The sequence below is a fragment of the Plectrocnemia conspersa genome, unplaced genomic scaffold, assembly GCF_051122295.1.
Source record: "Plectrocnemia conspersa isolate PC_06_02 unplaced genomic scaffold, ASM5112229v1 ptg000006l, whole genome shotgun sequence".
Lineage (NCBI taxonomy): Eukaryota > Metazoa > Arthropoda > Insecta > Trichoptera > Polycentropodidae > Plectrocnemia > Plectrocnemia conspersa.
The window spans coordinates 18,327,068-18,351,165 of NW_028277170.1; the positions used below are offsets into that span (position 1 = coordinate 18,327,068).

The 24,098-nt window shown below is 28.3% G+C and overlaps 1 protein-coding gene across 7 annotated transcripts in view; it reads left to right on the forward strand.

Annotated features, from left to right (window-relative positions):
* Window positions 1-24,098, forward strand: part of MESK2 (misexpression suppressor of KSR 2) — a 244,284-nt gene that overhangs the window by 175,850 nt on the left and 44,336 nt on the right. For 6 of the 7 annotated variants that reach the window (XR_015810109.1, XM_088188171.1, XM_088188169.1 and 3 more), the window contains one exon: window positions 4,908-5,028. The exons of the other annotated variant lie outside the window; for it this stretch is intronic. Coding sequence is in view for 5 of the 6 variants with exons in the window: in XM_088188171.1 (XP_088044297.1) it covers window positions 4,908-5,028 (121 nt within the window). In the remaining variant the exon portion in view is untranslated. The remainder of the gene's footprint in view (window positions 1-4,907; window positions 5,029-24,098) is intronic. 7 annotated transcript variants of the gene reach the window in all.

Genomic DNA, 24,098 nt, shown 5'->3' on the forward strand with positions numbered 1-24,098 from the left:
TTATAAAAAAATGGAAAAGATTTATTTTCATATATTTGATCTCCAAAATGTGCCGTTTTATAACAAAATGTGAAAATATCTTCACATCAAAAATGTCTCGTTTTCGTATTTCCTAAATCTGAATCATATCTTTCACTCACTTTCGTCATCTATCATGCGAGCGAGTGAAAGGCACGGCACGCGCCTGGTACAAATGCATATGTATTAAAAGTGTCGCATCGCAGATAAGCTAAACTTAATAAACTTTATATTTACGTACATATGTTTTTTTTTAGAATTATATTTTTTTATTTTAAGTAAATAACATTTTGTTTAAATTTGCTTTTATTCCCGTTGTTAAAAATAAAAATAAAAATAATAGCGGGTAAAAATTTAGGCGTTAATAATATTTATATATAAGTTGATAATCCCTGCCGTATCACTTAGAGCTCAGGATACAAGGCATTTAGAGACGAACCTATAGAGAAGGATACAGAATGCATCGAATGCTCGTGGTGTGAGAGCAAGCGAGTTTGATCCAATGCCATATCGAATGAATGAATTGCAGATAGTGCTCACAGGGAGCGTGTTCTCCGGGGATCTACTGTACATTATTCTGAAACCTTTGTATAATCGCTTTATTTGACGGTTTGATACAGTCCTAGAACTGGTTACTCTAGATCCATATAACTTGTTTATATAGCATTAACTTGATTTATATGAATAGCGATACGTTTTTCCCATTAGCCAATAAAATTTGTGTACTTTATAAAAATGTATACCATTTTTTTAACTGATGGTTTAAGTCTTTTGATGAGCATTTTTGCAAACAGCTTTGAACAATATTTTCATACTCTGTTGCGTTTAACATATGTGAAAAGATTGGTAGCCTCTGAGCCACATTGCAGGATGTACTACATAATATCAATTTGAAATTTCAAACACAGTCGTCCTCACTCTGGGTCGACCCCTCAACTCTTGATTGATTCCTCAATCCTTACAAGTAGATGCGCAATGACCGGTCGGCCGTAACCTCGTTCCACATCACCGCTACAATGATCTAGCCATGACCTTGCGTCATTGCACATCCGAGAAGAAAGAATTTTATTATGATTGTATAGAATGATTAATTAGACTTTCTCGTTTTCTTATTGTTGAAGATCGTAACCCTCAATCGTTGATTCATTTATGATAGTTTGTTTAAGTATGATCTTTTTCTTCTTATAAGTATATTCGATACATTCATCTTATCACTGTAATAATGATTATTATATAATTATAATTTTTTGTTTCTCTAAATTTTCCTAATTACTAAAATTAAGTTTTAATAATAAATAAAAAATAATAATTATTAAAAAATATGTTTTTTTTATAATTACTTAGTAGTTGTTGTTTGTGCTGACATGGTTGCACTAATTATATTGCAATGTAAGTTTTATAATAAATGAGTTATTAACATTCTCTGGAATTTCAGCAGACCTATCAAAAAGTTTTTGATAATAATTAGGTTATAGAAAATGTAAATCACGATTTTTTGCTTTTGACATGAATTTCAAATAACGATTTCATCGAATTTGATTAGAAAAATGCATGTCATTTAATCAAAAAAATATTTAAAAAACAACCATTGACTGGCAAACTTTTTTCCCTTCTGCAAAAAGCTGAAATTACGTCCCTAGATCGAAAAAATGAGCTAAAAATTTTACGCGATTTAATTGTCTTGTGAAAAAATTTTTTTACGGGTTTTAAGGCCCATGTCACTCTGCAGAAAAAAAATGGATGCCGGAGAGCTAGAAACAATTTATTTAGTATAACAGTTATCGCAACAAACTAGGGTAGAATTGTATGTTCTTTTATTGAAACGCTAGTGGGAAAGCTGGCGGAGGGATGAGGTCCAGTGGATGGTCCTCTGAGGTCTCGCGAGTCTGCGATGTGTGTCTCATAGTTTATTTTAAAAATAGATTTAATAAATATTTCAAGTAAGTTTGTAAGCTTATCTGATAATATGCCATCTTCTTTAAAATGGCGGCTATTAAAAAAAAACCGTTGCAAAAGTGGAGGTGTAAAAAGCGTTTAAAATAAAAATAAATATTAAAAATTGTTTTTATACATTTTTGAGGATGCAATAACTAACGTAGTTTAAATATACCTTAAACCTTAAATTTTACATTAAACCATTTTATTGCTAAATGGGCCGTATAAAAAAAATTAAATTTTAACTCCGTTATAATTAGTCTTTGAAAAAATAGCAAATTGAAAATTGAATTAAAAAATGAAATTTTTTATATTGTGGGATTTTGCGGATACGATAACTGTCGTAGGTTTATTTAAATCATTATGAAAAATATTCTAAGAATAGATCATTAAATTATCTCAAATAAGTTTTCATTCAAATATGCGTGAAATATTATGAAATTTTATATTAAATCCTATCTAAATTAAATTTTTTTTAAAAATAGCTGTTTTATGAATATTTTGCCAATATTCGTTAGTCACCTTAATTAAAATAGCGGCTATTAAGAAATAAGAAAAAAAGCAACTTTGACTTAAAAAATTAGAAAAAAAGTAAAGAAATAAAAAAACGTTTATAAATAGAAAATCTAATAGATTTTAAAAAAATATTTAGAGAATTCTATAATAGAAATATATATATTTTTTACGTATTTTTATATATAGAACTCTACTCAATTCTAAAACGGAATTTTTATATTATAAACAATTTTATAAAAATAATTGAAACTTACTGAAAGTTACTATTTTTCAGAATCTATTTAATTGTCAACCTTTATTTATAAAATGCTAAACTTATAAGTATGTATTTAATAAAAACTTTTTTTGATAATCTTTTATATTTTATATTGTTAAAATAAAATATTTCAATATTAAAGTCATATATAAAATAGAATACACACAATATAAAAGTTTTGCATAAAAATTAAAACACATGGTAAAAGCAAAACTAGCATAGTAAAATATTTTTATAATAAAACCATATATAATATAAAATCGAAATATATAAAAAAAAAACAATATCATCCACTACTACTATTCTTAAATATGCCCATTTTTAGGCCTCCTTATAATATTTCCAAATTTCAATATTTTCAAATCTATAGTCATTGATAATTTTAATAAATCACGTTTTCTGCATTTTAATATTTTACGAAAGCTCAAAAAGGCAAAAAAATACACCTGGAAACAATGTATTAATAGTTAAAAAAATAGTATTTTCAAATACATGTACTTTTTTAATAAAGGTAAAACCGTGAAATAGTTTTAAATGTACGACGGGCTTAGCAATCCAATAATATGCTTTTATTAAATGCTGCCTATTAACATTGATTTATGACTAGAGCATAGTTTAATCAAGGAGCTTTTGCATTCGTTATTTAGCTAAGGGAACATATATCATGGTGCTATTTTAAATGCATCTCTGATTTTTATGAAGCTTTTAATCTGTATTTTTATTAAGGGTTGCTTTTATTATGTTTTTAAACAAAAAAATGGAAATATTTTCTCATAATCTTTATAATAATTTGCCACAATTAGCAATAGTTGCCATACATATAGCTTAGAATTCAAAGATGTTATTAAATAGATGTATCAATCAATATTGATCTGCATAATTGTTTTAACAACTCAAAGCTCTTATTTTTTTTATTTAGTAAAAAGTATACAGTATTTTTTTTGCCCCTTCACGCTTCTAGCAAGCAACACGAAAGGAAAAATATTTGAATAGCACAGCGTGCTTCAAGTTCTGTTTGCCCAACACAATTTTTGCTAAACTAAGTGATGCTCGAAAACGCCAACAGGTCTCCACCCCTCGGTCGGTAAACTTGAAAGCTCAAGGACAACTTTTTTTGGTTTCCACGGAGTTTGTTAACGGGTTTCCTTAGAATATATCTCGTTACAGCTTATTTAGCTGTGTTTATACTCCATAATAGATTAACGAGGCAAAGTAGGACTATAAATTGAACCAATAAAAAAAATAGGTTAAGAATCCCCCAGGCTATAAATCTATATTAAGGCGATTAAGCACGATGGGACAGTAATTGGTCTCATTTTGTAATATACGCTGATACCAAATTAATTCCTCTCTGTTAAGACTGATTTTTTACTTATACATATATTATCATGATTAAGGCATAATGAATTCAAAATTGAAACTGGTTTTACTAATTCATATTTTAAATATTTTCTACGAATGTCACGTTATTGTTATTTTATAAATTTGTGTTGTATTCTAATAATATAAGGCGATTTATTATTTTTAATTATATTGCATATGCATAGCGAAAAAAATATAACATATGCGTCTAGTAGTTGTTGATAGTTAAAAATAAAATAATGCAGCGAAAAACTATTTAGTTTGCAGCTAACTTTTGCTGAAATTAATTAGCGAGTAATTTAGGATTTAACAGCAACAAAAGTTTTTATCAAACAAATTTAATTGCATACCATAAGTTTTTGAGCTGACGCTTCTGTACTATATGTATTTTAAATACATATGCTATAAAAAATCTATTCTTTTATGCTGAAATTTTAGATAAATGAATATACTGCCTAATTTAAATTTATTCAAATAATATATATATATATATATATATTTTTTTTTCTTAGCGATCGAGCTTTCATAAATTTTGTTCTCATATTTAATATCATATATTTTACTTACTATCTTGTGTATTTGTTATATATTAAATTGTGTATGTGTATATGTAGCATGGCGTTTTATATTATTTTATATATAATATTGTACGGAAAAATTTATATTCTCTCCGCAAAATTCTACGATTATGCCCTATTTATATTCCTAACGTGACATTGTGTATCATATATATATACTGAACATATATAATATCTTTTTTATCTACACACATAAGTACAACATGCGTAATTGATTCGAATGTTTTTTCTCCTTGCAACAGATGTGTCTAGCTTCCAGGCGTTTTTCAACTACATCGATATGCGGGCCTTGCTTGAGAACTTCTGCGTGTACCACGTTAACGCCCCTGGCCAGGAGGATGGAGCTCCTGCTCTACCAGCAGAGTAAGTAGTAAACCTATAATATATAATATGTGTATGTACATGTTGCGAATTGTTGCTGCAGTGTCTTCTTAACACTATGCATCGGCGACTCTAAAGCATTATTATTTAAAAAAATAATAATGAAGCTTCTTCCGAGTCTTAGATTGAGACTCGAGATCAAATAAATTAAGTTTAACTATGACAATTTCCTGAATAATGTTTATTGACTAATGGAACAATCCGCTTCACTCCAGGGTAACCTTGTATATTATAAACAAAAGTATTATGGTTGATTCATGTTGATCACAAAATTCGCGATTATTAATAACTACTATTTGTAGAGAGAACAATACATTGTTTAGTGGTGACAAACGCTCATCAATGTTAATGAATTTTTCATTACAATGATTCGCATTGAGGATTTTTTTTAGTGTGAAATAGTGTAAAATCATATACACAAGCACTAAATCAAGCCACTTAAAAGTATTCTAAATAAATTAATAGTTTAGATTTTACAAATAAACCTAATAAGAATCATAATTATACAATAATTAATCATTTTAATTGCTTAAAATAAAAATAACATTTAGGTCTATATGGAATTCAAACTTAGGTCTATATCCCTTTGAGTATTACCGCCGTACATGTACGGCGGTCGATCTTTCACTGTTTTGAAGTACCCAAAATACTTATATATATATATATATATATATATATATATATATATATATATATATTATTTACATATATAACTGAAGAAATAACAAAAAAAAACCTTATATTTATATAATATTTTTATTAAATTTAAATTATTTTAAATGATTTCTATACAAAATAATAGCAATAAATTAAAAAGTACGAAATAAATGAACACAATCAACATGAGATATCAGACTATATATTTTAATAATTATAAACCATTATTATAGCTTACAGTCAATAGATTATATTTTAATTATTCATTACGATATGCATCCGTGATATTAAATAAATCGAAGAAAACTTTACAATTAAAAATGTATATTTTAGCTTCGAATGCTTTAAATATTTAACTAATTGTCTTCTGAAAACTTTCTCTATTTTAACAAAGGCACAAATTAGTCAAGTAAACTAATTTAAACATCCATACATTGTATTATATTATTGACCATAAGTCGTTTAATAAATCATTGGAGAACTTAACCACAACTTGACCATCGGACGTTGTTGAACAATAAGTAAACCATTGTATGTTGAGTTTATTTAATTTATTAATACATAAACTTTCCGTTGACAGTTTATGTTATGTAAAATAAAATAATATTTATATATTATTGAATTTATTAAAATTTCAATAAAAAATATAGGCGTATAAAATTCTACAATATAGAAAGCATAAAAAATCAAAATGAAAAATTATTTTTACACTAAATTTTTTTAATAGTTTTTATTTGTTTTTATATATTTTAAAATTAAATTACTAGAAAAATGTATTTATATTTAACTCTAAACTTAAAAATAAAATTAATTGCATTTATTTATCTTCTGTTTAAATATAAACACTATTTTTATGCTTGCTTTAAAAAATAATAAAACTAAAACTAAATATGTTTTAAAATTATTTTACCATTAGAATAAAACTGTTAATAAAAAACCAAAGCAACATTGCTTTTGAAATTTATATAAACCAAAATGTTTGTGCTTAAAAGAACAAAAAATCAAATAGTTTTATTGCTTTTAAAAAATCTGCTCTCTTTTTTAATAAATTATTTACATATATTGCTTCTTAAAACACATTTAAAATACAATGGATTAATTTAGATAATATTTATAAATAAAACGCGCTATTAAAAACCCGGCCTCAGCTGTAGTGGCATCTATTGGCTATAAATTATATTACACCTAATAATATGGATGTCACCGATCAGTGGCGTAGCTATGGTGGGGCGAGGGGGGCGGGCCGCCCCGGGCGGCACTTGCTTGGGGACGGCATATTTACGATGGGATCGTCTAGTGTGGTACTTAACCCAAAATGCACTAAAATATATATACATATATATATATATATATTTATCCACGAATAGCAAGAGCTTAACAATAACCAATTAATTATTTTTAAAAATGCTGATTTTATGACTATGCAAAAAATGTATATGGGGGGGCGGCAATTTTAAGGATCGCCTAGCTACGCCACTGCACTGATTATCAGACTTTCAGTATAATAATACTTGCTTGTTGCATTGTATTCATTATATCTAATTGACTTACTCAGTTGTTTCAGATTTCCTCCGTTGTAATACATTGGGCTTACGCTTGTCAGGTTACAACGGAAGACTTAATTACAATGTAAAAAATTTCATTTAAAAAACTTTAACTATATACGTTCTTATTATCTGAGTATTTCCCAATTATCTGGAAAAAAGTGGTACAGATGGCAAAAAAAGGTCAGGTTACAACTAAAAATATGTATATGTATTATTATTTATTATTTAAATGCTTTTATCATTGCTGTGGTTAAACAATATCGTATGATAAATATTTAGTATGCTACACAAAAACAGCGCTATTTTTAGCATAATCTCACAATTAATATTTTTTAGTGTTAGTAGTGTTATTAACTGCCAGACTAAACTTACCAGTAAAAGACTTAGTATTAGGTTTGAATCGTATCTAGACTATTTTTGCGCGTTTTTTAACTTATAATTTGTCAGGACGATCGGAATTTTCTGTTATTATATAGTTAAAATTCCAATTGATCATCACAGATTAGGTTTTCTACATTTAATTTATCTCACGAATGAATATTGTGATAATAATTAATATAATTAAAATAGTATAACAGTGCTTATTTATTTAACGAAGAAAATACATTGTTTAGGGATTAAATTTAAATCTAAATTAGTGGTTTTTACATATATATAATTCCTAACGATCACCACAGATTAGATTTTCGAAATTTTTAGATTTATATCGTGATGAATAATTATAATAATATATATAAAAATCACGAGTAATAATTAGTATTTATTGAGCAATACAATGCTTATTGTATCGACGAGAACAATACATTGTTTAATGGTGACAAACGGTTATATAAGCTTTAGTTACGGTTTATAATAATGTTCTTGAGTATTCTAGTTTGACGGGTTTTTTAAAGCGTTTTTGTTTAATTGACGCAAATCTGTAATAATTTCTATGTTTGTTTTACAATAACAAAAAAAAATCAAAAATTGAATGTGATGAATAATTTAAATAAAATTGAACTAGGTCGTGCAAAGTGACATTGACTTTAAGCTGTAATGCTAGAGTATAATAAATATGTGTTACTGATTTATAGTCTGGAATTTCTGTATTAACTTAGTAGTTGGTAATCGTGTTTATCCCACTGCAACAAAAAAATTATAATCTTTAAAAGGTATTATTTTTCATACAACCTGTTTTAGTTCTAAATTGACGATAATATTATAAATTTTGAAATTGCTCCTGAAAAATAAAATATTTTTATACAAAAATCACAAATATTCATTTAACGGATCGTGACGGGTATCAATTAAACACATATTGAATGTTATAAATGAGGTCGGCGGTCGAGGCGCCCCCGGTCGTTGTACTCCCGTCACGTTGCGCTCGCTACCGCCAATTCAGTTTTACCGGAGTTTATGGCCATATAAATTAGCCCCCGCAATATTATGAATTAAAGTACATATGTACATATGTTATGAAAAAGCAAGCAATCGCTTTACTGACCTTTTTGTGATTAGTGACTAAACCTATTCACTCTAATATAATTCATATTAACATAATGTCCCAAAAAATTATAAATTTAATTTAACTACGCCATCAAAAGCAAAATCGCTTATACCACAACAAAAACAGATATCCACTATCCATGATTGTTTACAATACCAATCTTAAGCATCTTTAATCTAAATCTATTTTACGGTTCATAAAAAGGGTCTACGACCTCTGTATCTAAAATTTGAACGAAAATTACGGAGCCTCTTTTGCAAAGTTTATGTTTAAACGTAAACGTAAAGCCGTAGACCGACATATACTAGCGCATTTATTTAACATGGCCCAAATGACCCTAGGGTTCGTGGCAAATTGCCAAAAACTTGCAGTTGAGCACAAACTACCCAAATCAACGACAATTTGTACACATCGGGTCAGCTCAGTGTTTCCACCAGATCAGTCAACTTGATTAGGTTTCCAAAAAAATATGTATTAACTGCAAATATTTGTTATCGGTCGTCGTAAAGCTACGCCAGGTGAAATTCAGAATAAATTTACAACTGAAAATTAGCACTGTTCATTCGCGTGGCCATTGCTCGAAAACGGCTTATACCTGTCACATGGACTTCAATGTATTAATACACATTTCAAGGGTAGTAACTCAATGAAATCAATACAACTCCGAGCGAATACTGCTGTGTGTTACGCACGAGTAATTATCTTAAAAGCGGTATAAATAATATATGAACATCACTAGTCATTTCAGTTAATTAAATAAACTTTAGGGTTACGGTTTAGAAATGCTTTTTCAGTTTATAATTAAACTTTTTTGTATATGTTACATTGATGTTTAGCTGAGTCTTAAGCTCTAGATTATACACACTTACAAATAGATTTTTGATCGGTTTTAAAAATAAAACGATAGTGTTTATAGCTAACAATATTAGGTTATTTTAACCGGTAATGGTAATGCCAAATTTATTCGCTGTGAGCTGCGTGATTCAATTGTAAAAAAATAGTAATCGTCTGCATTGTTCACTACAATATTAAACAGAATTCTTAAACTTAATGGTAAATTATTTGGACAGCATATTTATAAAACTTTGGACGGTTCACAAAATGTTCCGACGGTTTCGCACAATATTTCCGTTCTGTTTTCAATTATTTTTTTTCGACTTTCACTCAGTCGCTTCCTTTTTCTTTTGCATAATATAGTACAGACCATTAAAGAGACTAGGCCCTCGGGTTTGAATTTCAGGGTGTTCTTTTGGACCTGATTTTGATCCAAATTTAATTTTAAACTCAGTGTCACTGCTCCTCTAAATCGTATTTATGATCTGATTATAAAGACTTTTTTTAAAAAACAATTGCCTTGAAAAACTAAACTTCTCGGAATCACTTTTGAGTACAAATGGAGGTTCTCTTTATACGTAAACGACGTCTGCGATAAATCTCGGCTAAGGGAATTATGTACGGAGGTGTGAATTTGTATAATAATAATTCTAGGACAATCCGCAAAAATAAAAATGTAGCATATAAATATCTTGTCTTTTTCATATTCTGTTTATGTTTATATTTTGTATTGTATGTATGTTTAGTTAAAATTTATATTCAGTTCAAAAACTAGGTATCTTAGCTAAATAAATTAATAATATAAAATAAATAATAATACAGACGTCGCCTCTCGCATATCGCTCCATAGTTTGTCTGCACTTGAATGTTACACTATTTTTCAGCGAATTTATCAATAATTATGTTTGAAGGAAAGAAAAATCAAATTTATATATATTTATATATATATATATATATATATATATATATATATATTTATTTATATATATATATATATATATATATATATATATATATATATATATATATATATATATATATATATATATATATATATATATATATATATATATAAAATGATGTATAAATTAGGATAGCTCTTCAAAGTGTATACTAAAAATTCATTTGACAAATTTGACAAAAACAACTATCACTTCTCAGAAGTCAAAAATTCACGTCAAAAGCAATAAAATCGTGTCGGTGCTCGGTAACGAGCGTTCCCACTGCGACGGCGACGGCACGATTTTATTGCTTTTGACGTGGATTTTTGACTTCTGAGAAGGGATAATTGTTTTTTGCGCTCCCCTATTGATCAAAATTCGGTTTATATGTTCCTCATTTAATTTATAATGGTATTATAAATGCACGCTAGGCTATCGAGCGTACTCATTACCGCGGTGACTGCACGATTTTAGTGCTTTTGACGTTGATCTTTGACTTCTGAGTTTTTTGCGTTCTCCTATGGGTCAAAATTCAATTTAGATATGCTTCATTCGATTCTCACTTATTTTAAAACGTAATAATATTATAAAAAGTCTTAATATGAACCACTGTGCTTCCACTGCAATGGCGACGGCACGATTTTATTGCTTTTGACATGGATTCTAAACAGGAACCCCCATGAATTTACCTAGAAAAATATGAAATATTAAAAAAACGACAAATTTTACCCGCCTATTAAAAAATCTGAAATGACATTATAGATAAATAATTTATTAAAAAAAATATTTTTGAGATAAAATACCACATAAAATTTTTGAAATAAAACACTACATATTTTAACTGAAAGTTTAGCAGTACTTTATTAAAAATATTTTGTGAATAAATTTTAAAAATCACTCAGATAAAATACAACAATGTCTCACTCCTAGTTTGTTTTTATAATATTTTCTGATGATCGTCTCTTATTTTTGATGCTAGCTAAAATTTGCCATAATTTAAAAACCCTTATCGTATATTTCTTAACACATAATTACAAAAAATATTAAAAATATAAATTAAAATATAGGTGATTTTAATTAAAATAATTAAATTTAATTTAATATTTAATTAAGTAGCAATTTTGATTACAGCTGACAATCAATATCATATCGATATTTATCTGTGAGATAAAGAAAATCTAGGAAAACTTAATAAGTGATGATTGATCGGATTTATAATTATGTAATAATTACTAAAGAATAGAAATTGAGCAACATTAATGTACATATCTGTATTTACTTATATTAATATATACATACATTTTACCGTAGTAAAATAAATTTTGCTTGCATTTTTCTGATCCTATATAATTGGATGTAGATTTAATGCGATTAGAAGTCTGAAAAATAAACGTGTAACGTTTTATTCAAGTTCCTCCAGCATCCTAAGAGCAAATTACGTCTATAATAATCCTTCATAAAGTTGAAGTTTGAAATGATGGGCTTAACTGCACCCATTGTTACTTTTTAATTAGATCGAATCGATAGAGCGCTTCTCAGACACAATAATTCCTTCATTTTACATTTTCTTATTTGCTCACTTTAAATTCTCTATCTAATTTTTTTATGAATATTAAAATCGTTAAAATTTTTTTTTGAATATTTTAAATGTAAGAAGATAAGGACATTTATAACATAATTAACGGCTTAGTTGAGATTTTGAAGGCAAAGGGGCATGACTTTACAGACAAAATAGTTACTGGAAAAGCTGATAATAAAAATCAGTTTATTTCACATATGTATACCGCTATCATGATGTAGGTATTGGAATCTGAGTCTTTTCTGGCGTGTCGAGTTGTATTATTGCCGGCTGGGATCGTCGTTATGTGTTCTTGCGATGATCTCTGAATGATCCGCTGTCTTTCGTGTCGATATTAACTCATTTATGCTGCTGCGACTCCGTGATGTCTCTATCTTATATTTTAAAATGCAGATTTGAGACAGTTCTGTCGTATCACAAATGAGAATGTTTGCAACATTTCTTGAACACACGGTTCAGATAATCACTTCGGCGATCGGCAACTAAAACCTAGAAGAACAATAGTATTATGCGGAGGGTATAATGTATTTCCTAGTACGCGTCCTTTCTATTTTTTAATGTGAACAAATTGTAGTTTTTTAGTAGTACTTATAAGTGATTAACCTCTCGGTTTGGATATGCTATTAGGTGGATCATACAATATTGGTTACTGGATCTTTCTCGTATTGTTATGAAATTTTTGTTTAATATGGTCGTTAGAATGATTTTCAAATTACATTAAATTTACAGAAGATTGAATTAGTTAATTCATTAAGAATCGTGTATTTTCATAGAATTTTTGTTTCGTCTCTGAATTTGGTTGGCGTAATTACGAAACCGAATTTCCTCTGTGGGTATAAATCGTCTGGGAAGCAATTTAATTAATGGCACCATGGTAGGGTGGTGCATGGGGCAGTTGCAGGCGTCACCCACTGCCGGTCCTTGAACCTAGATAGAGCATTACAGGCGCCATGGGAAAATGCTTGGCTATCGTCCAAACACATTAATAAAACAATGCCCCTGCCGCATACTCACCTACTGGTGATATCTAGCGGATTGAATTTCACACAAAAGGACGACATTGTTGCCAGGCTCCGAAATTAAGTGTCATCATCGTTGGAACAATTAAAGGGCGTTTGGGATTGGCATCTGCCATTACAGAAATGGTTTGGCAACTGTGCTATCCATAAGCTCACCTATAACAAACAAACACTATGTTAACCGCATAGAGGTACAATTTATTTTGTATATTAAAAAATTGACGTGAATTTTTGCCTTCTGAGAAGTGATAATTGTTTTTGCGCTGTCCTATTGACCAAAATTCGGTTTCAATCAGCTTTCTTGTATTAGAAGTCCACAGTAATATTCGTAAAGATAGCTATCATATTTTTAAAACATAGTGTAATATCGAAATGCAGACAAACTGTGAAGTAATGTGTGAGATGCGATGTCTGCCTGTACTTATTCTTCCGCTTATTTTCCCCTGAGAGATGGGTTTGCTTAATGTATATTTTGGATTAGCTTCCGGAATCTTACTTTTTGGATGGCTTGAAATAGTTCTACCGGGGAAAAAGGTGGCTTTATTGAAAAAGAAATAATATGTTTTTCTATTTTTTTAATTACATACTAGTAACCGGGCGCACTTAATGGGGTCAGTAAGTTAATGGGTTTGGTTTAATAAGTTAAACCTTTGACCGAACCACCACATTTGCGAGAGCATATTTCCTGAAAATCAATGACTTACAACACTTCCTGGCTTAAATGAATTATTTAGGTAAACTTATTAACCTAGTTATTATTTCAAAGAGAATATGGAGTTAATATTTAGCATACTTTGACTTAACAATTATAATATCATATCGTCATATTAAGAGTAAAAATGATATTTCAGCTATACCTGAATTTCTTATCTGTCTCTATCTACTACGAAATCTTTTTATAAATGTGCTTTTAAATTATATTGGTCTATATGCACATATTTTTTTCTTACATTTGCATTTAAAAATCAGCTCAATTATTTTTTACTCTAATTTACTCTTGTCGGAATTATTTTTTTATTTCAAAGAAAATTACTTTTACATAGATTTAATTAAAATACTTTTTAGCTCATAGTCAAACCTTTTTGTTTGTAGCTTTCATCCTCTTCTTGTTGTCTAGTTGTTTACATTATATTTAATTAAAGTATAAGGTTTAGTCGAGCGTGTATTTTATAAATATTTTTTACTGCAAACTTTTATTTTTTTAATATATAAACCAACATTAATTTTTTTAAATATTAGATTATATATAGGTTTTAAACTTGATATTATAAATACATAAGCACATTGTAACATGCTTATTTTTTCAGTATAATATATGAAAATGAGTATATTTTTATATTCTATCTTACAATATCGGATATTAAGTTAATTTATCTGAAAGCTTCTCTTGACTCAATTACAGCGGCACGAGTATCAATCGAATTTTCTCGCGTAGTCTAAATCGCATCAATTATCTACAATTAGCAGCGTATTCCACCGAGTGGAATGAAATAAAAAATGGGAGGAGAGAAAAACGGAAAATGTTTTCCCTCTTTGATGGACGGCGTTAGCCCGTGATTTTTCCATGTCAGTGAACAGAAACATTTTTTGCTTCTAGCACTCGTAATTGAGACCATATCGTCTGTTGGGTGCTACGTACATTTTAATGTAAAAAATCACGTAGAATATATCCTGCCATTAAGTAAAGACAAATATGAGAACGAATCGCAGTACAGTTTATACATTTATTGCGAGCAGTTTTGACTAATAGTGAATGGGTTCATTTCAACTACGTCGTAGATATTTCTACATAATTCCAACTTGTAAATGAATATTATTAATAGACCAGAATAACGTAGTTTGTAGGGTGCTGGACTAACAATCCGCAGGTTCAAATCCTACAGCAAAATTCAATTGGTAATAATAAAAATGTTCCATTATTAGTAAATAAATTATAAAATAAATGTCCCTGATTTTAGTTTAGTGTCTTATTACTTAAACTAAGATACTGAATATATCCCGTTGTAAGACATTGGGCTCATGGTATTGCTTTATAGCGTAAGATTTAAATAAAAAATGTATAATAACTTACGATTCTTATCCACAAAATAAATAAAAAAAAAAAAACTATTGATCATCGAGAATAATTTTTATGCTTTCAAAAAATATATCAAAAATGTCGTTGTTTATATTTTTAAACGTCAATAGTGATTTTTACTTTTGGCAGTTCTTATATCTTAACGGTTGTTCTATAATAATAATCACAAATAATTTATTAATGGATGTTTATGGCGATTTCTACTTCTGGTGGTTCTCATATCTTTTCAGCGTCTTGGTTTAAATGGAATTTTTCACATAGCGTTACAAACTATGAAATTATTTTTAGAAAGAGTTTAAAATAAATATTACACATATATGTATTTATAAATACATATTGCAATTGGAATCATAAATTACATTTTCAATGCTACAGTTTATTTCTTTTTTTAACTGCTGTTACAAACATATCAATCACAATGACTCATGTTTATGCATTTATAAAATGTATCAAAAATGTAATTTGTTTGTGTTCTCGAAAGTCTATGCCGATTTCTACTTCTGGTGGTTCTCAAATCTTGAGTGTAAATTGATAAAGCGTATTTTTTTAATGGCGTTTTATACATAACAATCCAAATTAAAATCTTCTTTGTGTAAAAGATAAGATGTAAGTTCTCAACACTCAAAAAAAGTATTTTTTTAAATTTCAAAATATATATTTAATTTGACGAAATCAATATTTAGACTTGAATACGCTATTTTGCGAAATTTTAAATGTATATTTTTCTATGCTTTGACAAAAGTTGAAATAATTTTACCCCCTTTAAATAATTATAAATGTATATTGACATATTTTGATAAAAGTTTAAGTCTTTATTACGTTTATTTATAGGCCTAAGTTATTCTCAACCCTAGAAAACGCGTTTCGCTATCACGCATAAGCCGTAATGGGTTAAAAGCAAAGATACACAATAAGAATAACAAAATATAAATATTAACTAGGAAGTTCTTCATGTTCAGACGTTGGCATTTTTATAAATAAAAAATCGAGTCTTGCTGAGGCTCAAACTAGTGGCCTCTGTTTTTTTAATTTTCAGTTGTAACTTAACTGGCGTAAGTACAATGCGTTACAACAAGGTAAATCTGAGTAATCCAAATAAACAAAATGATTACCTATAAGTAAATATTAACTACCAGACTTCTCAGCCTGGGAATTTAATCTATTCAGATAGGGACATTTATATAATATAATCGATTATAAGCTGTTATTTTTAATATAGTTCTTAATTGCAGCTTAGACTAGTTTTTAATAATAGCGCATTTTCATAAATAAAAATTCAAGTATGTTACCGTGGTTGGAACCATCGGCCTCTGGGTTACCAGTCTATACCTAATGGACTACACTATTCCGAACTTTATAATGTTGCTAAAATTATGTTGTTAAAATACAGATTTAATTTTGATTGATATTCGCATAATATTTTTATTAAAAAAAAATTGTTCTCATTTTTATAAATAACATATTACATATGTTTTATTAAAGTATTTTTCCGATACGTTTTCATTTACTTTAAATAAAACTGATTGAAAATTTGTTTCTCTTCTTATATTTATATGATATATATACTACTCATAGTTTATATTTTTAGCATATTTCTAATCGTTTCTAAGTCATCTAATATAGTCACAATAACAATAAAAATATTGCACATTTAGTGTAGCATAAAAAGTTATAGTTTTTTGTATTTTCCCTAATCAGTCATGAATTTGCATATACATATATGTATATATATCTAGCAGTGTCCTTATCAATTAGTATAGAACAATATTTATTACTGTATAGGACCATCAATTAATTGTCATTTAAACGACAAACAAATTATATTATAGACAGCGAACTGTCGACGGCGCAGCCTTACTAGTGAATAATTGCCACCGCAGATCCTACTATCTATCGAACAATCTATCTCCTTATCAATCCAGCCATCCGTTCGTCGACAAACATCTGTCTGACTACATGACCGGTCATAAAATTGATTATTGGTTAAGTGAAAACTTAAACGCTCTACAGTTTGACGACGGTCAGAAGTTGAATATGGCCACAACCCTCCGATATTGCTACAAGGGTTTGTACATACACGATAGCTCCAGAACCACTTTAACATATATGCTACTAATAAAAAAAATTCATTAATGAATAGGGAAATTAAATTGCGTTTTGTACAATCGAGTTCGGGTTGAACTCTGCTTTCGGACCCCATAACTGGATCAATGTCGACGCAAAGTGGGAAGCAGCTGCTTATTATTAATTATTAATTAAGTTTTTAAAAGTAATTATATTATCTATAATAGTTAAATCTAGTATTCTCTGAAAATCAAATTTAACTCAAGACTTTAGACCTTGTACATAGCTTTCAATGATCGGTCAATTAATACAAATACAGGTCAACAAATACAGTGAACTCTCGTGTGTTTCAAGTCAGTTCCTGAAGCAAATTATTGATTTACGTATTTATATAAGCTTTTCAACATAGGAGAAGTGCTTTTTATCTTTGTTCTAACGCAACGATTTATGGGTGGAAACATATTGTTATGGTTTGTTTCTTCCGTAATAATTTTAACATTTTCTAACGCGCTTTTAGTGCACTTATAATTCGATTTGGCACAGTTCACCGACTTGTTAGTTTATGATAGCATATCTTTATATTTGTAAAAACACCGACTTAAAAAATGCATATACTTAATGTGCCCAAAACTCCGATCATCGCGTACGTCTGTGATACAAATTTGATTTATTACACGTCTAATACATATTTGCAAGTCATTTCTCATAAGCTAACGGGTGGTCTCGACACATACATAATATAAAATCAACGAATATTATATTGTAATATATAATATAACACACAGCTTATTTGCGTTACATCAAAAATCAATCCTGAGCATCTACGAAATAAAAAATATATAGCTCTATATACGCATTTTTTTGCAATTTATAAGTGAGAGGATATTAACATATATGTTTATTTATATTTCATCGACTTTGAAAAGGCGTTTGACAAAGTTCAACATGAGAAATAGATTAAAATTTAAAAATCCATATTAATAGACAATGAGGGTCTTTAAATTATTGCCAATTAATACTTACATTCGGTGCGTTCCAAGTATCTTGCAGAAGTACTTTATAAAAGTTTCCGATTGAAGCATATTCTGAATGCTTTACCTGCTTTTTTTATCTAGACCAATTGCAATAAATTTTGGAATAGAATAATTAAATTTATTATTATTGTTAGCTGGAGATTCGATAATTGCCAAATCGAATTTTATACATTTATAAACTCATTTTGAATCTCCGATCGTCACGTACATCAGCGTAACAAACGCATATTTCGGCAAGCCGTAAAGACTGATAAATATTTTTTTCTATTATCATGTCTGATTCCAAACGTTCGCGACAACTTTGTAATTAGTTATTAGTATACCTTCTGGTCCTTTGCTACAAGAAACACTTATTTTGCTGTCATCCTTGTCAATAAACAAATGTTTCAAATTTACTATATTTTCGTATTATTGAAGTTAGAAAAAGCTCATATTTTTGGATCTCAATTCATTATCTTCCTCTGTTTGATGGCTTAAAAAAGTTCTCGATTGCGTCATATTATAAATATTATTTCATCATTTGAAACTTTCTTAGTCCATGGAACTTTAAGCATACTAAGCCATATCCCACACAAAAAACACATTATAATATTTTTATTTTACAGGATCAGTTGCTTTTAAACTTTTCCATTTTAATTTTGGAAAGAGCTGGATTAGAAATATTTTAGGCTTAGCGATCCCAATCAATCGATGAAGCCAAATAAAATCTTTCAATTGCTTATTGATGTTACTCACAGTGTGCTTAACATTACGAGCAACTGCAACAATCATACACGACTTTATTAAATCATAATCATAAATATCCTAATTTTATTAATGAATAGATAAACTAGTTGTGAATTGACTTAAGTAACAGACTCGTTTAATTTAAAAAAAAAATCGTATTGATAAAAAAATTGTAAGCGTCATATTGTATTTTTTTAGTACAGACAGAATGTCATTGCACAATAAACCTAATGCTTTGTCGTATAAATCGATAGCAAAATTATTTATACTCTGCTTTAAAAGCACGACATTCGAAGTCTATTATTTTTTTTTAACTTTGACAATGACAAACCGAATATCCACAGGTGATAAAATGAGAATAAAAATCGTATAAAACATTACACAGGTTGTAGAATTATAGCTGCGTAAGCAACAGGAGCACCACATACGATCATATCTCGCAACTCCTTAACTCAACGGTTATCCGTTACGTTATAGTGTATACTTTGAAATTTTAAAGAGTTTTAAAATATAAAATCTAATCTTAGCTTGCCGGCAGGATTAAAATAGCCAGTGGGCCGTTGTTTGCCGACCCCTTGAGAGTTGCGATTGCGTTCCTTATTCATAACTGTTGAAACTAGGACGTCGTCGCTCGAGAACTTTTTTTGGCGATATTTATATATGTAAATACAATTATTTTGTATAAAGTTATGGGGAAACCTGTTGTGTAATAAATAATTAAATAAGCCATTTCTTTCCAGTGTTCTTCTAGTAAAGTATATATATTTTAAACTTTAATTATTCATTATATATTTACAGAGACGTCGATATTTTTAACGATAACTTCTTAACTCAACGGTTAACTGTTTCGTTTTAGTGCATACTGTAAATTTTTAAAGAGTTTGAAAATAAGAAATATATATTCGCAACTCGAAGGCAAGATTAAAATCTGATTTTGCTCACTGTCCGTAGATTTTGCTCCCTGTTCTATTGCAATATTTACTAAAGAAAATATTTTTTCATAACTTACAGTTATTAATAATGAAAAGTAATGATTCTTAATGTTAATAAATCGCAAAATAAATATTAAACTGTAATACAATTTTCGACAATAAGCGATCGCTTTAATAACTCGAGAACAACCGAGTTAAATCATCCAAGCAACCAAAGTCTGATAATTTTTTTATAATATCCCACTACAAACCATGTCAAAGGCCTTCTCAAAATTCTCATATATTATGCCTACTTGATTTTGTCAATGTTTTTCTGAAATACAAGATTAGTAACAGTAGATAAAACTCGTGCCATTGTTCCAAAAAAAATATTTCTATTTAGTAAAAAAAGAATCAGTAAATAAATTATATATTTTTATTTTATAAATAATTAAAACAATTTTTTTTGCATTATTCAATAAGAAGTAAGTGTACACTTTCGTTTTAATGGCACCTGTACATGAAACAAAGACGATTAAATATTCATCACTATCAATGTGACCCACATATTTATGGATTATTTAAACAAACACGCTACTTTTGTCAAACTCACTCCATTAACAACTATTTTAATTATGCAGCACATAAGTTAATCAAAGAGAACAGGAAAACATTGAATAGCATAACATTACTCTTTTTAATGTTTGTGTAGATCTGCTTATCATTCGAATGCTTATCTTATCGTCTATAGTGTGTGTTGTATAAACAATCAAAACCGCAACTAAGCAAGAAACGAGCACTGATATGGGAATTTATATATAGTATAAATCATAATATTAAAGGATTATTTTTGCTATAATATTTACGGCTTTTAAAAAAACATAATACATTTTTGGCTTAGAGATAAATGTTTAATCGTTCGGTTACAATTTAGGCAAATAAACATTAATATTATTTATATTATAAATATATCTATCAGGGATACCCAGCAATAAAGACGTTTTTTAATTTACAGTTTTTTAAAACAGTTAACTTTGGACTGATAAGTAGTAGACACGTATTTACAAGTGTTTGTGTTGTGGCCTTATCTTTGTTTAATGACAAAAAAGTACACTTTTACTTAATCTGAAGCTGCATATTATATGAATTTCATTTGAAAAGATATGCAATAGCAGCTTAAAAAAATATTTGTGCAATTTATGGCGACATATTAAATGTCAGACAATGCTTGAGATGGCTTAAGAAATAAATCGGGTGTTTTTTATTGGGAGTTAAAATAGTCATATGATCTGAAATCGAAGCATATCCAACGGTAACCAGCATTTAAACAAGGTCGGTAAAAAATATTGACAAGAGCTAAAAATATGTTTGTGTATAAAGTCTTAAAGTTGTGGTACAACAAAATATTTTTATTTGTCTTACAAAGTTTACGAGATTTCAGTCATGATCCCATGATATATTTATTTTTCTCGAAGCAGATTCCATGAAAGCACTGCCTGCTCAGATTAATAAATTGCAAAAATACCTAGCGTATAAATATTATTTTTTCCATTTCATTCGAGATGAGCTCTTCCTTTCGTTATCAATGCTTTGCTGTATTTTATATATGTATGTGCATATATACGTATCGTATTTCTGTATACATTGGACTTTCTCCATTTTAATAATTTCACAAATAGTAATACTTTTCAATTCGACTAGAATGTATTTTAATATTTTATTAATGTGATTATTTAAAGATACTATGTCAAAGCATTTGCTACCGATACTTTTAATCTTTATTTAAGGCGGGTATCTGCAAAAAGGTTTCCATTTTAATTAAGAATCCTTTTTTTGTCTTATACGTTTAAGTCCTGTCACATTTCAAAACTTGCTTTTTCACCTGTGTTTATGATTTAATAGCATTACATTCAGATATTCACGCCTCTGCATCTAGCTAAAATATTTTTGCCTGTTTTAATCTGTCCATTTAGGAGTACAATTGATTAACATTTCCTGAATTAATTACTGGATTTGAAACCAGGTCTTTTAGGACATATATTATATATTAGTCAAGAGATAAAATTTATAGACATCGTATGTTATCACGCGTTTTTAAAAATCTGTCTCTCTCAGTCATGCAAGCTGAATTTTTGCCTTGGTTCTCGATCTAATTATATCAATTATATGTTCAGGAGAAGTAATTTATGTTTCATTCTATCAAAGATTGAGCTGAACTCTTGGAGATTCATGGTGATTGCTTGGCTGGACCTTATCGGACGGGCAAAGTGGAAGCTACTGCTTTTTTCGGTCTTATGTTTATGATCTATATTTTTGCACGTTATAAAAAATCAACAAATGGATCGTTTCTGTTCAGTAAAAAAATCACAAAACAACCTGTATAGAATGATATCTATATTTTAAATGGTCCAGAACTTTAAGATAAATAATTTCATACAACAATAAATTCTCTAGTTTCTACAGTTACAGTAATAAATAAAAAAATAATTATTCATCCTTAAAACTTGCATTTTAAATATTAAGCATTACAAACACACAAACTTAAGCTATTTATAACAATTTATTTTAGATAATTATAAGTATTTATTATTAGGATATTAAAAAAATCTGATTAGTAGAGAAAATCTTTGTCCTGGTTTCTATAAATTATTTTTTTTAACAATTAGAATGTGATTACGAGAGAAAATAACTATAAATATGTTTCTTGGTTTCCGTAAAAGACTTTTGTCATAAAATGGATAGAATACCATTCTAAACATTCTCAGGTTTATATAAAAAAAATTAAGCTGTTTAAACACGCAATCTAAAACTATTTAGTACAATTTATATAAGATAAGGTTTAAAATTTTTAATTGTGTTTAATAAAAGTGCGTGTTTTTAGTAACTAATTCTTATTAAATTAATTTAAGTTATTAACTTATCGATACATAAATAAATGGTTCTTGAATCTAAACATAATTTGTATACTTTTACAAAAATAATAAATGCTATACTGTACTATTTTATTTATCTTCAAATCTCTAGTCCAGTTAATTCGTTATCCATTTGATTTGCTACATTGTTCCAAAATGGAGTTTATTCAAAAAAATAATTAAAAGGTTTAAAAATATATTTTTAGCGCCGTATCTCAGATGGATGAATGTTATGGAACAGATATGGGAGTAAGGATGCTCCAAGAATAATACGACTGTATGATCGTATTATTCGAGTAATGATTAATGCATTACACGTGTATATATTGATAATTTAATTATTGTTTTACACGTTATAGTGAATCTAATACTATACTGAGATAAATCCGTAATAATTTAGGTGTCAATTCTGGCGTCTCAGACCCGAGTAATTAAAATTATATTTTATAACTGCTGTAGTTTTAAAATATCGTCATAAATATTTTGCATAAGTTTGCAAGCGAATCTAATTTGACATATTTTTTCAAAATTTCGATTATTTTAAACACAAAAAATCATATAATATTTAGATATTAAAATTATATAAAATTAAAAAGTATTTTACGCACTTTTATATTATTATACAGAAATGCGGCATTTACGGAACAGATTTTTTTATTTTTAAAGTGTAAAGATGATGCGTAAAATACATGTAGTTAAAAAGCTTAAATTGATTTCAAGGCACAATCCTCATAAAAAGACAAAATTTAATTTGACTGCTACTCTGACCTCTTTCGTGTAATGGACACTCAATAATTATAAATCAACATTTACTTTCTTTTGATCCTCTCCTTGACTTTAATTACATGTTTTAAATTACATTTTTGACTCGCGATTTTCATGATTTTGCGATTTTCTCATTCAGGTGCGATTTTACATCAAAGAAAGTGGGAAAATTAGGGGGTGATAGCAGCGTTTTATTACTAATTAAAAATATTAATATAAAAATCGGGAAAAAACAGGAATTAACACTTTAATAAAAATTAATATCTTTACTAAAACCAAATAAAAAAAGTGAGGTTACTATTTAAATATTAATTTAAACGAGTCTTAAAATATCAACTGATGGCCCAAGGGATTCATCGAATTTGATCCAATTCTCAGAGGCACTTTATACTCTTAATCTTTCGTGTAGCTTAAAATTTAATCCACATAGAATGTAGGTGTTAAATTAAAAAAAATAGTATAAGGAATTAAATTACATAATTCTTTTTTATTACATCTCA